The sequence below is a fragment of the Geospiza fortis genome, unplaced genomic scaffold, assembly GCF_000277835.1.
Source record: "Geospiza fortis unplaced genomic scaffold, GeoFor_1.0 scaffold172, whole genome shotgun sequence".
NCBI lineage: Eukaryota > Metazoa > Chordata > Aves > Passeriformes > Thraupidae > Geospiza > Geospiza fortis.
In genome coordinates this window covers 3,990,887-4,005,715 of record NW_005054309.1, presented here as the reverse complement: position 1 = coordinate 4,005,715, position 14,829 = coordinate 3,990,887, and the positions used below count along the sequence as shown (strand labels likewise).

Sequence of the window (14,829 nt, the reverse complement as noted above, 5' to 3'; positions counted from 1 at the left end):
CTCCCCTGTGTGGCACCAAATAGCTTTGTTTTGGGTCTGTGAACACCTTGGGATTGCCTTGGCTCCTGTGTTCCAGCTGTTTCTTGCTGCACTGGGTTTGTGTGGCAAGGTTTTGATAGCAGGGGGATTACGGGGGGGCTTCTGTGAGAAGCTGCTGGAAGCTTCTCCTATGTCTGACAGAGCCAATGCCAGTCAGTTCCAAGATGGATCCAGCCCTGGCTAAGACTGCATCAGTGCTGGTGGTGGTGCCTCTAGGATAACATAGTGGTGAAGGAAAAAACAAGAAAGGAACTGGGAAAGCACAAGAGAGAGAATATGTGAGAAAAACAGCTGTGCAAATCCCACGGCCTGTGAAGGTGTGGGAGGAACTGCTGTGGGTGAGGAGTAGAGATTTTCCTGCAGCCTATGGAGCAGACCATGGTGAGGCAGCTGTGTCCCTACAACCCCTGGAGGTCACTGATTGAGCAGGGATTCATCTGCAGCTCATGGAGGACCCCACACCAGAGCAGGTGGATGCCCAGTGGAGGCTGTGACCCTGTGGAAGCCTGGGCTGGAGCAGGTTTACTGGCAGGACATGTGAGGGCACCAATGCTGGAGCAGTTTGTTCCTAAAGGATTGCACATCATGGAAAGGACCTACACTGGAGCAGTTCATGAAGGACTGCCTCCAGTGGGAGGCATCCCTGGCTGGAGCAAAGCAGAGTGTAGGGAGTCCTTATCCTGAGGAAAAAGGAGGGGTAGAAGCTGACTGCAACTCCCATTCCCATCCTCCTGCACCAGCTGAGGGAGAAGATAGAGAAAATCAAAAGTAAATTTAAGCTTGGGAAGAAGGTGTTTTAAAGATTTGACTTTATTTCTGATTCTCTTACTTTGGTTTGATTAGTAATAAGCCAATTTCCCAAAGTCCAGTCAGTTTTGCCTGTGATGATATTTGGTGAGTGATCTCTCGATCCTTACCTTGACCCATGAGCTTTCTGTTATATTTTCTCTCCCCTGTCTCGCTGATGAAAGCAGTGACAGAGCAGCTTTAGTGGGTGCCTGGCACCCAGCCAGGGCAAACTCACCACACTTGCTACAAGTTTTGATTAAAGAAAATGCACTTTAGAGACTGTGGATAAACTAAACCAGAAATAAGTTTGTTCATACGTGATAACAGACTTTTAAAAATTAGTCAATCTTCACTCAGTCACAATGGGTCCTCATTTTGTTTCTTTTTCTTCAATGTGGCCTTTGCACTGTGTTTCACTTTATGCCATTAGAAAGCTATTTGGATGATCAAGTTACTAGCTTTTTTGAGATTAATCCCATGTTTTTGCTGATGACATGGCTGTTCTGAACCAGCTTGCTGGTCCCCAGGCAGTCTGAAGGGACTTGACCTTGATGGGGGCTGGAGTATAAAGAAGCACCACTGTTCTTTCTTCCTGCTCCTCCCAACTCAGTTTCCAGTGAGGAAGGTTCAGCAATAAAGAAAACATTTACATGAAAGAGTTATTACATGCATCTGCTTTTCTCTTCCCCTGAGAGCAATTATGAACTATTTGAGAAGGGCTGTCCTTGACTGCAATATTTCTGTGTATCACCACCAGCAGCTGTAGCGATGGAAGCACCTGTGCAGGCCACCCTGCAGTGAGACAGCAAGTCATTAACTGTTCTCAGACCCCTTCTAGATAACAGGGCTAACCCAAACACCATTAGTCAATTTATGCTCGAGTTTGCTTTGTGGATGTTTAGTACCTAAATAGCTTCATAGTTTAATATAATTTCTAGTTCAATATCCAATAGCTAATTATGTGTAGTAAAACAAACAAACAAACAAACAAACAAAAAAACCCCACCAAAAACAAAGCAAAAAAAAACAAAACAACCAAACAAAACAGGCAACTGTGTCAAGGAAAAAATGCTTCCATCTTTATTTTCTATAAATCTGTATAAAGCATGAATGTAGTGTGATGGATTACTTTTTTATGGAAAGCAGTCAAATTTCCTCTAGGTCAGATTCCTTGGAGAAGTACATTATAATTATGAATGATGAAAAAAAGAAAAATTATAGATGGTAATTTGCACTATTAGAGAATTTTCCTTTTTGTTAGAACTGAAGGAACATTGTTTTCTGAGGAGATTTTGACCCATTCACATTATCTGAGGGACTCAGAATTTTTAGCCTTTCAGTTACAGTGGAGCTTGAGGTAGCCATGATGGAGACACAGGTTGAAATACTTAATGGATATTTTCAGTGATTCTCCTTCCTAGAAACAGACTGCTTTTCCCACTTCTCCATCTGCTGTTTTCATTGACTGTAGGACTGTGGTTGCCCCAGAAATTTTTGAGCCAGGAACATCTTTCTCTGAGGTCATATAGGAGAATTTTCTGTTACAAAGCTATGAGGAAATAAAGGCAAAATTTTTGGAAGGTCAAGTTTGGGTTTTCCAGGGCATGATTTTGATTGTGTAGAGTGATCTGGAAAGCCTGGAAATTCTGCCATCTCTTCTAGTTTTGAGCCAGTGCTGGAAAAGTGAAGGTTGCATTGGGATAGTTCAGGAAAGTTTGCAGTGGGAGGTGTGAGAGAATCCTGCTGATTTAGAACTGGGATGCGATAGACAGCTCCTGTTACATGGCATGGAAAATACTTTCCTGATATGCTTGTCTTGTTGTGATGATGTCTGTAATAGTGATGACAGTGATGAGGAGGGTGTCCATGAGGAGGGGGACAGGGTGGTCCATGGTGGTGAGGAGGGTGGTGGTGACCTGGTCCATGAGGAGGGGGACAGGGTGGTCCATGGTGGTGAGGAGGGTGGTGGTGACCTGGTCCATGAGGAGGGGGACAGGGTGGTCCATGGTGGTGAGGAGGGTGGTGATGATCTGGTCCATGAGGAGGGGGACAGGGTGGTCCATGGTGGTGAGGAGGGTGGTGGTGGTCTGGTCCATGGTGGTGAGGAGGATGATCATGGTGTGGTCCATGAGGAGGGGGACAGGGTGGTCCGTGGTGGTGAGGAGGATGGTCATGGTCTGGTCCATGAGGAGGGGGACAGGGTGGTCCGTGGTGGTGAGGAGGATGGTCATGGTCTGGTCCATGAGGAGGGGGACAGGGTGGTCCGTGGTGGTGAGGAGGATGGTCATGGTCTGGTCCATGAGGAGGGGGACAGGGTGGTCCATGGTGGTGAGGAGGGTGGTCATGATCTGGTCCATGAGGAGGTGGAGTAGGATGGTGATGATCTGGTTCATCATGGGGAGGAGGGGGAGAAGAAATTTCTTTGTTGCTGTCTTGATCTTCCTTGCTGGATTTGGCATTATGCTCAGGGTCTTCAGATCTGGACTGAGAAGAGGGGGGACATTCATGTCTATGGTGATGCTTATGGCGATGTCTGTGACCAAAATGATGATGACAGTGGGGATGTCTGTGTGGATGTCCCAGGGCTGAATGTTTTCCTCTTCGCCCACAGCCATAGTGCTGTTTATGAAAACACCAGGGAGGTGTGTTATTACATTAATCAGGTGTTGATAGGGCAGAAGAAATTGATGAGAAAGAGAGAGGTGGGAGTTATCAGGTTTGCATTCGTAGCTCTGATGATCTTTAAGGAAAAAAATCTGTATTTTTTTCATGATGGAGGAGAAGGAATAGATAATAAAATGCCAAGTTACTGAAAATCTGCTGGAAACACTACACCATGTTGAAATTATATAACCAGCCGAGAAGTATTTGTGATAGATCAAAACAAAACAAATCCACACTGGAGTAGCTGTTGTGATATAAACTGGAATACCAGATATGATAAAGATCATCTCCCCTCCCCTTGCTTTCTAAAATTCCTTTGAACTTTTTTGCCTATCTCTACTCACAGATACTTAGTCAAGTGATTAAACTGAGAGAAGACACACTTGGAAGGACTGGTAGGGACAGCTCAATTCTGATTAATCCTTTGACTGACCTAGGACTTGCAGGTCAGTCTGTCCTGACATGTTGTGTCACACCCAGGCAGTAGAAAATTTGCATAAATGTTACAATCCTCTGCCAGTCTGCACTAAGCAAGATTGCTGCAACCTGCATGAGGATACAGCCAGAGATGTGTCCATAACTGAGTACATACCCAAGGATGGTAGATTTCACAGCTTATATCTGTTCCATCAGCTTCATCTGCATCACTGATAACTCTTGCCTTGCAGAATCCGGTGTGCTAAGCAAAAGACAAGGAAAAATCCCACAATGCACATCTGGGTTCTTGTGATGGAATTAATACAAACTACTGAATGTTCAACATTTTACAAGTTAGGCTATTCCTTTGACACCTAAGTATCTTCGCATAACTTAGCCAGATCCTGAGCCTTCCAGCCAACGCTCGCTAGGGATTAATAATGATTAAAATAAGTGCTGGTTTTGAGGGTTCTTGACTGTGATGCACTCTAGATGCACTTCACCATGTGCACCTAGGGGACTACTACTCTGCATCTCACTTCCCTTTTGATGTCTAAGAAACTGGGCAGCCACTAATGCCTCCAGAATGAGTACTCTTGGATGCCTGATTTTTCTTCCTTTTTTTTTCCTGCCTTTGCTTGTCAAACATCTGTTCAGATTGGAGTATAAAAAACCAGAGAATGTGATGGATGTAAATCATATAAACCAGAAGTTTTACATATTTTATTTTTCCATGTTTTATTTCATTATTTCAATTTAGTTTCTGGGAAATAATTTATTCTGAAATTATGAGATCTTGCCTAGCTGTTTCTTTGGTGTAGACTATAATAGTAATGGAAAAATGGGGTGAAGAGAACACTTTGATAGTTTTCTGCAGATGATCTTGAATTATTCCACTCTCCATTCTTCTGCAGCAAAAAAAGGGACCCTGAGCTCATTGGGATTACATAAGACATATATTTTTTTCGGGATCTATGACTCATATTGGTGTAAAAGTTTTTATGGAGAGAGCATGAATGATTTGCTAGGGATTGGCCACAATTTGAATCCAAAAGCTAGATACAACCTGAAAAGCTCTAGGCCTCTAACATGCCAGATTCCAATTACATTAAGATTTGAGAGTTCAGACTGTTTCCTTATAAAAGATAATAGAGCAGCTGTAAAATTAGGATCTGGGCTTGGACATGCTGGATTTTTAGTTTTGAGTTTGGGTGCATGCTTATAATAAACACTTGAAAATATATTGGTAGAATCTTCCAGGTACCACCCTTAATATCAGTTCTTGTTCTAAGACTTTACTTACAGCATGCCAGTCATGCAGAAAATCACATTCCAGTGCCTGATCTGTTTCCTGCATAGATTTTGAACAGTTGGTCTCTTTTATAGAGAATCCTAAAATGTGACCTTCACGCGAGGCAGTCTGAAACCAAGAGGTCAAAGAAGAAGTGGTGACTAGATGTATTTAAACTCTTGTAATTTTCAGAGCAACCATACATCATCTTATTGTCAAAATCCCATCTACCTCATGCTTTCTTTACCTGTCCTGTTCAGATATTCATGCACATACACATATTCAGCAAGGAAAACAGGTTAGATAATTTATATGTCACACCCTAACAGCTTCCAGGAACGCTTGCTTTAATTCTTTGTTAAGTATGCGTGTGTTATAAAATCTGTTACTTTTACAGCCTGTGTTTTTAGGAAGTAGTGTCCTTAGAGTCTTCTCCCTAAACTGAACTGCTGCTTCTGTGAAAGTAGAGAGATCTGTTGGATGGCAACCACCCATTTCCAGTGTTGGGAGTGCATAGTATTAGAGTGCTGATGTTAATTTGAGGTGAAATTCTGCCAGTTACTGTGAGAATGTTGCTTTCTCTGTTGTCAAGGCCATTTGTTATGGAGAAGGCCTTACTCCATATGAACATGGGAGAAAGCCTTTGTGATCCTATTAAAATCCATAAAGAGGTGTTTCATTTTAATTTCCAGCTATAGCAGTACTTTTATATCAAGTCTGTGTTGAAGGTGTCCTTAGCATGTGTGCACATACGAGTTTCACTAGCTTAACTAAATTGGTTGAAAGTGCATGCACATACTTTATGGTTTTTTTATTGTAATTCATAGTTTCTGAGTGTTAAAATCCAGTGGTACAATGTAAAGTTGTTGCTGTAGCTGAAGATGGTGAAGCATGAAAACCAAGTGTTTGGGGAGAAACACATGAACCCAGGCAATGTGAAAACAATCCCTTTCTAAATGGCAGTAGGGATACAACGTGCACAGGGCTCCAGTGTGGGACACTGTCAGGTTTCTGAGCAATATTAAAAGCTGCAGGGAGGTGGGTTTGGCATGCTATCATTTAGGCAGTTTCCAAGATCAACAAGTATTATGGTGGGAGCCTTGGGACCTCATTACAGGGGTGTCCTGGGCTGACACATGTGTTGGCAGAGTGATCCCATGCTGTTTAAGTGAAAGGCTCCAGTATCTACCAAAAAGAAATTTTGTTATTAATATACATCAAATCACCCAAAGGATAAGTCTTCATGTTGACTTCACTTAGATATGGGGATATTTACCAGACCCAGAAGTTCTTCAAGAGTTACAGCAGAAATTCACCTCCCTTCCTCAGAGTGCTGCTTTGTTCTGCAGCAAGAGTCAAAATGATGCTGAGCATGTTCCACTGTTCGTTGTAACATGTGATAAATATTCTAAGAGTAAAAAATGATCTGTCTGCAACTGAAAAAGTGTGACTGTGATAATACTTGAATGTCCATCTTGAAGTCTGCTCAATAGTATGTAAACCCATGTATGTCACATATGTCAAAATTAAAATATGTACACAAAGGAGGCCTTAAATTCTGAATGCCATCATAGCATAGTTCTTTAGCAAATGAGAAGTCCTTTTGCTTTCACACACCTAAATTAAAGTTGATAACAAGTCTTTGCTAAAGTAGGACCTTCAACTTAGATCTGATCCTAGAAGGGTTTCAGTTCTGGTCCCATGGTCTTGGAATTGCTCACAAAATTGTGTCATTTTCCAAGTAATTCTAGGAGAAAATGCCACTTACCATCTTTAAAATTCTTTCAACTTTATCCACAGAGAAGTTGTTTGTGTGGTTACCTTCACTGTTGAATTTCCTCAGGGCCTTTGCAGCAATATCTTTATGTTGCTCAGTGACTTCTAAGGCTTCAAGTTTCACAGGACAATCTTTGCACTCTACTAAGTCAGGTGGAACTGTGAAAACAAATAATTGACTAATATTACAGTGGATATTAATACTCTTGGGAGTGTGCCCATGCCTTTAATGTGAACTCATAATAAGAAATTTAAATGCAGCTTTTCCTTGGAAGTGAAATACCTGTCCCTTGCTCCACAAATAAGGGTTTGTTCTGTAATGTGAAAAAAACCCAAACCCATGAAAATGAGTATTCTTATAAATCACCTTAGATTCTTACCACCCCAAATGTGCAGTCTTCCCAAGTTTACATTCGTTCTGATGTTCATTATCATGTTTTGGTGGACTGGAATGGTGATATCAGCTGACATCAATAAAGTCTGGTTTAGAGGAGTAGGGTAACCTTAATTCTATTACTCATTCTTAACATTCCATTTGAATTATCTAAAATATGAATTACATGCAGATGAATGGATCTGTTATGGTTTCCATATACTGGTGGTGTACAGACTTTGGTACAAGGGCTGGTTTGAGGTATGCATTGGCTTACAGCAGTGGTTATTTTACCTGGACTTAATGTACAATTAAATCCATATAGTTGAGGTTTCTTCAGCAGATGGTTTGTATATGTGATAATCTTACATTGCCCAAAGTCCTGAGAGGAAGAAAGAATACATGATTATGGTGTTATTTTCCCTGGATTTAATTGGATGTAGGCGATCATAGAAATTATACCTCCTTTTAATGTGCAGTACCTCTAAGAATAACAGATGTGGTCATTAATGGCATGTTTGATCAGGTACCACTCAAAATTTGTCATTAGATAAAATGGGATCTCTCTGTACAAGAGCTTTTATTTTAATTCTCAGTTTGCATGATTGAGTAGACAATGGAAAACTGAAACAGCTTTCTTAGTCATTCTGATACTTATTTAGAGTAGGATAAGACAAGATGACAGGGAAACTTAGAATGCCAGGTTACACAAATCTTGGTCAAAAGCAGATGGACCTTTTCATCAATTCCTTTTCTCCATTAAAAAAAAAAAGAATAAATGCTTTCTCTTCTTTGCTCCTGGCCCTTCTTCTTTCTACTTTCTCATAGTATCACAACTCCTATTTAAGTAAAGTTTTGGACTGGGAGTTCTCATCACTGGAGTGCTAAAGAAAGGACAAGTATTGCTGTATATTGTTCATGTAATGACACTACCAATCTTTCCCATTGTCATACCACAAATGTTATGACAGAAAAATGACAAAATATACCACTGGTATTTCTGGCTCATATACCAGGAACATGCTTAAAAAATAATTTCTAGTGCCCTTTAGTTGTCAGCAAATTACCCTTAAAACATAAGTTCTGCCACAAGCAGTGGAATGTGGAGTGTAGTTCCTTTGAGACAGCAAGTTAAATAAAGTTATACTTATTTGAAGACTCAATCCTTTCCCAAGCCTTTAGCATATGTTTAACATTCTAGAATTAGATAGAGTTTGGTTTAGAAAGAGCCATATTAAAGCCCAGTGTTCACTGAGACACACACTTCTGGGCAGTTCAGAGGAAGATCAAGTTAGTGCATTATTGGGGTATGAGTTGGTGCAGATGCCATTGCTTGCCATTGGATAGGTGTCACTGTAGTCACAGGACTCCCAGTGTCTTCTGGATAAGACAGAGCATTCAGTTTCCAGCACATCCAAAGTTAGGTAGAGGACCGTTGAATTTCCCTGGAAGAGAAGTGCAAGTAAAACAGTTTATACACAAGAAGTTTGATCTGAAATAAACTTTTTTTTTGAGGTCACTATATTTAATCTTTAATGAAGCTTCTCTGGTTCTTTATTAAGGTTTTTCAGAGCTGTCAAGTATAGAAAGTGTTTAGGCTGGAAGGGACATTTGGAGGTCATCTTGCCCAGCCACTTGCCCAAGGCAAAGCTGAAACTTCAAAGTTTCGACTGCATTCTGTGTACCACTAAGACAGACATTCCACAACATTTCTGGGCCATTCTAGTACTTCACAACTTTCTCCATGATTTAGTCTTATATGTAGTCGGAATTTTCCTTCCTGCAATTTACACTTGTTGCCTCTTATCCTTTTGTTGATAACCTGTGAGAAGTGTCTGTTGTTAATGTGACATTCATCAAGAAGGGAAAATGCCAGTGGTAAAAGGTTGCCAATCTCTATGTCTGATTTTCCCACAGAATGTACTGTTCTATTAGGACATCAGTTGTCTAGGCAGCCAATTCTGTATCTACGGTCATTACAAATTACCTTAGAGACCAGATACTCTTTAAGAACTTTGCTTCCTGCTCACTTTATTCAGGGAGTGATGCAACAAAACTTTAATAATCCCCGTAAGAATCTTTAACTCTGAAACTGTTCTAGTATGTTCTGTCTCCTGAGCAAATACGATTAGGAGAAATAAAACTTGGATTTGGATGACAGTGTAATGGCATGTGGTGCTAAGAATTTTCTGTGGCCCACAGAAACAGTTTTGGAATGGATTATTTAAACTTTATTCAGCTCTTGTATGGACATTCAGAATAAACACACATGTATTTTATTTTGTCATTTAGATAAAAACATGCAAAGCGCTTCACTGTGGATAAATGTCCTTGGACTTTATGAAGTTCCATCCATTCGGGTTCCTTTTTCAGTGTTTCTTTGTAGATGAGACCTTGTTGAAGAAGTGCTGCAGTCTAATGTAATATTTTCACTAGTAAGAGTCCACCAATGTCATGTTAAACACTGGTTTTGCAATATTTGCAAATCTTAGCATTGTGTCTAGTTTTAAAATAGGGGTTAAGTGTCTGCATCCAAATACAAGTAGAAAATTCCTCTGTTCTTCTGCTCAATAGCTCTTTGGTGGAAATAGAGTATCTTCTTAGTTGTTTTAAGAGCATTTTGCCCACTACAGTTCTGCACAAGTCCAGAACTGTTTTGTTGTGGATACCTGAGTATCTTATGCTTCTAGAACTCCTTTGTAAACCCAGTAGAGATTTGGCTGGAATTGCTCTGCTTAGGTTTCTGAGGGGGCTGATATGATAAGCCTGTTGCACACTATTGCACGGAGGAACAAAAATAACGTTTTGGTCTTTTTTTTTTTTTAGTATATATACATATTCTTAATGTTATCTTGGCAGTGGAACCAAAAAAAAAGAATTCTTGCACAATAATGTACATGATTAGTGTGCAGGAGATCATATCTGGTGGCTTTGGGTCTGAGAACATACAGAGACCTTACAGGGAGGATTCTCTAGCAGTCAGACAGATAGAAGTGTCTTTTCTGTTCTTGTAGACACTGTGTGACAGCTGAAGAGGGGTGGCACACACCTAGCTGCATGGCAGCAGAATTCTTCAAGGACAGGAGACTTAGGGTTTAAATCTCTTAATGCAGAAGAGATTCTTCCTAGCTGAAGCTCTTTAATTACTGTGTACAACCCAATGGTATAACTTGCTGCATTCTTGTCTTTGAAAAGCAAAAAAATCCATCAGTTTTTTTGCAGGTGTACCTGAAGACCTGTGACAACCTGGCCTTTGAGTCCCTTTCTGAATCTGTACTTGTCCTTACAGGCACTACTAAGCAGCTCCATCAAACACTAGCCTGTTTTTTCTGTTGCCATACTGAGATTTCTGTAATGGTGCATGTGTGCCTGGATACCAGTTTCATAATCAAGCAGCTGAAAGCTACCAGGTGGATTAGTAAATCTGCTTGCCCTTGGTCTCTTTTATGTACTAGTCAAAGACATTTTTATTCTATTGCTTTTTCTGCTATTGATTTGTTTTGGCATTTCAGCAGTCATTGAGAAGTGCTTATGTATCTTCTCTAGGAAAAAAAAAATGGAAATAAAGGAAATAGAAAATGACTGATAGGGATTCTCTATCCAGTCCCTCCCCTGTTTTGCAGAGTAGCAACTCCTTTGACTTCCTCTGCCTTTTTCCCTTTCCACTAGTTTATTCAGGTATGTCTGAAATTAAGATAATAACAAAATATCAATCTTGCAGGATGCATTGGTCTAATTAATATTAGACATTCATGGAATAAAGAAACCTTCTGAATATAAATTTTGAGTATAACATCTGAAACCAGACAGCAGACAGAACAGATTAATTTCCAGAGTTGTATAGAGCTGTTCAGAGCATCTCTTATGCAAACATCCTGCTGGCCAAGAGAAGAGAGGCCATTCAGCATTGTTTGAAATCAAGTTTACGTGCAGTAAATCATACACAAATGAATACTGAGGTGGTGTAAATCACAGCTGATTCATTGGATTACATCAACATTGTTCTAGTAAAAGCAATAAACATAATCTCTTAATTACCTGGCTCATTATTTAAAATCACAGTCTTGTGTAAATCAGCCTTTAAGTTCATACTTACTAAATGTAGTTCATGTGCATCAGCAACACGGAACAAACCAAAAACGTAACCATCTCTGCGATGTCTGTTGACCAAATCCAGGGCCACTCCTGCATCTGTTTCAACGGTGTTACAGTCTGCAGGCGTAATGCTTATTTCATTTTGGGCATTAGAGCACTGCAGTAGTGTTAGAAAAAAAGCTGAAGCTAAAAGCAGCATTTTGTTTGCAGTGTCTGGTCACTTGTGCCCATGCCCTGATAAAGCCAGCCTGCTTTTAAATCAGAGCAGCCCTCCAAAGTTATAAATGAATGCTAAAAGGGCACGGTTTTATATAAGTTTAAGTGTCATGTCAGACAGCCATTACCTTGACCCTGGATTAACATTTGCAAACAGCAAGTAAATGATTATATAGTGATTGATCAGATTTTGAAGAAAGTAGGCTTTATAACCTCCCTGGACTACCCATCAAAGGACCTGTTTATGAATCTTTATGCAGATGTTGTGCAATGGTGTTTTATCATGGAAAGGACTTACTTCTAACTGTGTTAGGCTGAGCCTGGCAGTAAGAAGGTCCAGTTTATGTGTGCAGGTATTACACAATCTTGGTCTTCTGTTTACTATTAAAACAGTTGAACTGAAAATACGCTGAAATATTTGTGGTCAAATTATGGCTATATTCATATCCCTGTTTTTACAGATCCTTAACCACCAGGCAACTAGTGAAGGAGAAATAAGGAATTCACTCAGATGTGGAAAAGGGATATAGCTCAAGGTGCACTACAGGCTGGTGGTCTGTAGCTGCTATGTGAGTACCTGCTACTCCTCCAGCAAAAGAAAATTTAGAGCAGATTTCTATCAGCTTTACATCATTTCAGACTGGTACTCAGAAAGGGACTGACTGGCTAATACTGTGTAATCTAGGTATGGCAAGAAGTTACATAAAGCTGCCTTTGCATTCTCAACCTGAGCAGTTTTGTGTGCGTTTGGCTGTGGTAGCCTTCATAGACTTCCTTAGTGAATTGCTAGTAATTTTTCTTTTTGTATTTAATAAAATAATGCAGTACCTCGTAAGATTTATACCTTTCAAGGATATGCCAATATCCTCTCCTAAGCAGAAAGGATGAGATGTTCTCTCATTGTATTCAAAATCTTTTATTCAGGATAGTTTAAGACATTCTTAAAAGGCAGTAATTGCTTGTCAGGGAGTGGCTGAAGATGGAATACAAAATTTAAACACCAAATAAGAAAATACAAAAATGCAAAGTGAGTCCAAAATGACAAGGTCAGACTCAGATGAGGAATTTTCCAAATCTAGGTTGATGTGAAGATTGGATTAGCTTCTCACAGAAAAAGTGCTGGCTGTATAATTGACTTGGGGGCTGGAAGCTAGATGATCTTTAAGGTCCCTTCCAAATCAAAGCATTCTGTGATTCTATGACTTGGATTTACGTGTTTGATCATGAAGGGATTTTTTACTTATTTTTTTGAGAAACCTTCATAAATACAATGAATAATTATCCTTAACAATTACCTCATTTAATTAATCTTTATTTTTAAAAATTCCACTTCTTAGCATGTCTGTTGTCTAAGAAATCATGTTCTAAAATGAACTGAGCTGAAGCAGTATATTTCATTCATAGTTAGTTCAGGGCACACTTAACAGTTCCCTGGTAGTAGATAAGCTAAATGGAACATCTTACAATACTAGAACCAGGGGCACCAAAAACCATCATGAGTAAGCTTAAAATGGTTAAAAATAGTCCCCCCACTTGTGGAACTTGTTGCCACAGAAGGATCTGGATGCAGATACTGTCACTGGGGACAGAAATTGCTTAGAAAAGTCCATGGGCAGCAGGTCCTGACCTGGATACTAGAAGGACTCAGCAGAAGAAACCCCTTTAAAGTCCCTGCTAGAATGATTCTGGGTGCTGGAAAAGTACAAGGGGAATGCTTTGCAGAGAGGGGCAGGTCATAAGCTTCTTCTAACCACAACTGTCTTTTGCCACTGGGAGAGATGGATACTGGGCTGGATGTAAAACTGTTGTGAAATAGGTCATTTATTTTGGCTTGATTTTACAATATTTCATTATAATTACTCAGAATCTCTTCCAGAAGATGGTAAAAAAGCAGTGAAATAAATGTTGTGTAAATTATCAAAGACATTTGAAATATATCACATCATTTAACAAGAAAGTTCCTGTTACTGCTGTGTTCCAAATTGCACCCCAATTCATTTATTACAATAGTTGTTATTTTTTTCAAATGGGCAGAGATACTGAAGAAAAGCATTGGATTAGGTGATTTATAACATAATTTTGTCAACTGTCTGTTGTTGGCAGATTGTTCTTTTTTCCCTCTTCTATTCTCTTCTTGTTCATTGTGATACTAATAATTTTTTTTACCATAGCTTATGTATATTTTATGTATGAAATTGAAACACTATGAATAAACAGTGGAAAATGTGCAATTCCTGCAAAATTGACTGCAGAAGTAAAGTAAGACTCTGTTTCCACTCTAGAGAGTTTTGTCCTTGATTTCTTTGGAAAAGAAAGATTCGACCCTTTTATTAAAGCATTGACAAGAACTCCAGGCACAGTAAGAGCAGTTAATTAAATATTGGTTGTACTTAAGTCAGAATAATGTATTTTTATCACTTCTCCTTCAGTTTGACATCTTTTTAAAAACTTATTTTGTTTTTATATTTATTACTTTTAAGTTTTGTGTGTTGCTTTAATGAAGCCATCTCTGTAAACAGATTGCTGGAATGAATAGAAATATTTATCCAAACATGGCATTTCTCTTGCACAGTGTATCAAAACCTCGTTTATGACTTTTACCAAGGCTTGACTTGCAACAGTAAGAGGTGATCCACATTCAGACTTTAAACATCCATCCTAAACCTCTCCAGAGCACTGGGAGAACACATCAAAGAGGCTTATCTTCCCCTTTTGAAAAACAGTGTATGAAATGTGCAGTAAATATAACTTTAAACTAGAGGGATCGGAAAAGGAGAGCTGACACATAAAGGAGATGATATGATATAACCAATTCCTCCTTTCCTAAAGTACAGCTGTAATTATTTCCAGATATCCCTGGCTTCTTGGGAACACAGCTGCTATGAGCAGACTGTTCTCTGCCTTCTGCAGAAGTGCTTCACACCCAGGCTGGTGTCACCATGTCACCACATGGCACAGCTCTGTCACCTGTGCAGGCAGCAAAGCCTTTCCCATCTCATACTGTGCTGCTCTGCAGCCACTCCTGCTCCTGCTCCCAAGCCAGAGCCCAGCTAACACAGACATGTGTGGCTCTAGCTGCTTAGAAGTGAATTCTGGGCTGGATTCTCTTTTTTTTCAGTCTGAAATTACCCAGAGCTTCAGGCCTTACTGGTCTTGATGAAAAAACTGA

The 14,829-nt window shown here is 39.8% G+C and overlaps 1 protein-coding gene across 1 annotated transcript; it reads right to left on the bottom strand.

Annotated features, from left to right (window-relative positions):
* Positions 1 to 1,944: 1,944 nt before the first annotated feature.
* On the bottom strand, positions 1,945 to 11,643 carry HRG (histidine rich glycoprotein). Its single transcript, XM_031055461.1, has 7 exons — positions 11,446 to 11,643; positions 8,687 to 8,794; positions 7,644 to 7,731; positions 6,969 to 7,135; positions 5,213 to 5,329; positions 4,085 to 4,171; positions 1,945 to 3,447 (listed from the first exon to the last, which is right to left on the bottom strand). Exons 1-7 carry the CDS (start codon positions 11,641 to 11,643, stop codon positions 2,350 to 2,352), a joined length of 1,863 nt encoding a protein of 620 aa, XP_030911321.1. The 3' UTR covers positions 1,945 to 2,349.
* Positions 11,644 to 14,829: the final 3,186 nt, after the last annotated feature.

Bases quoted from the DNA above. Each gene is read 5' to 3' on its own strand.
- HRG (XM_031055461.1), bottom strand. From the start codon at position 11,643: ATGCTGCTTTTAGCTTCAGCTTTTTTTCTAACACTACTGCAGTGCTCT. The intron at 4,172-5,212 runs GTAAGTAAAGTC...TCTTTTGCTTAG, and splicing joins TTCTGCATGACTGGCATGCT to CACACCGGATTCTGCAAGGC. The intron at 3,448-4,084 runs GTATGTACTCAG...TTTCATAAACAG, and splicing joins GTGAAATCTACCATCCTTGG to CACTATGGCTGTGGGCGAAG.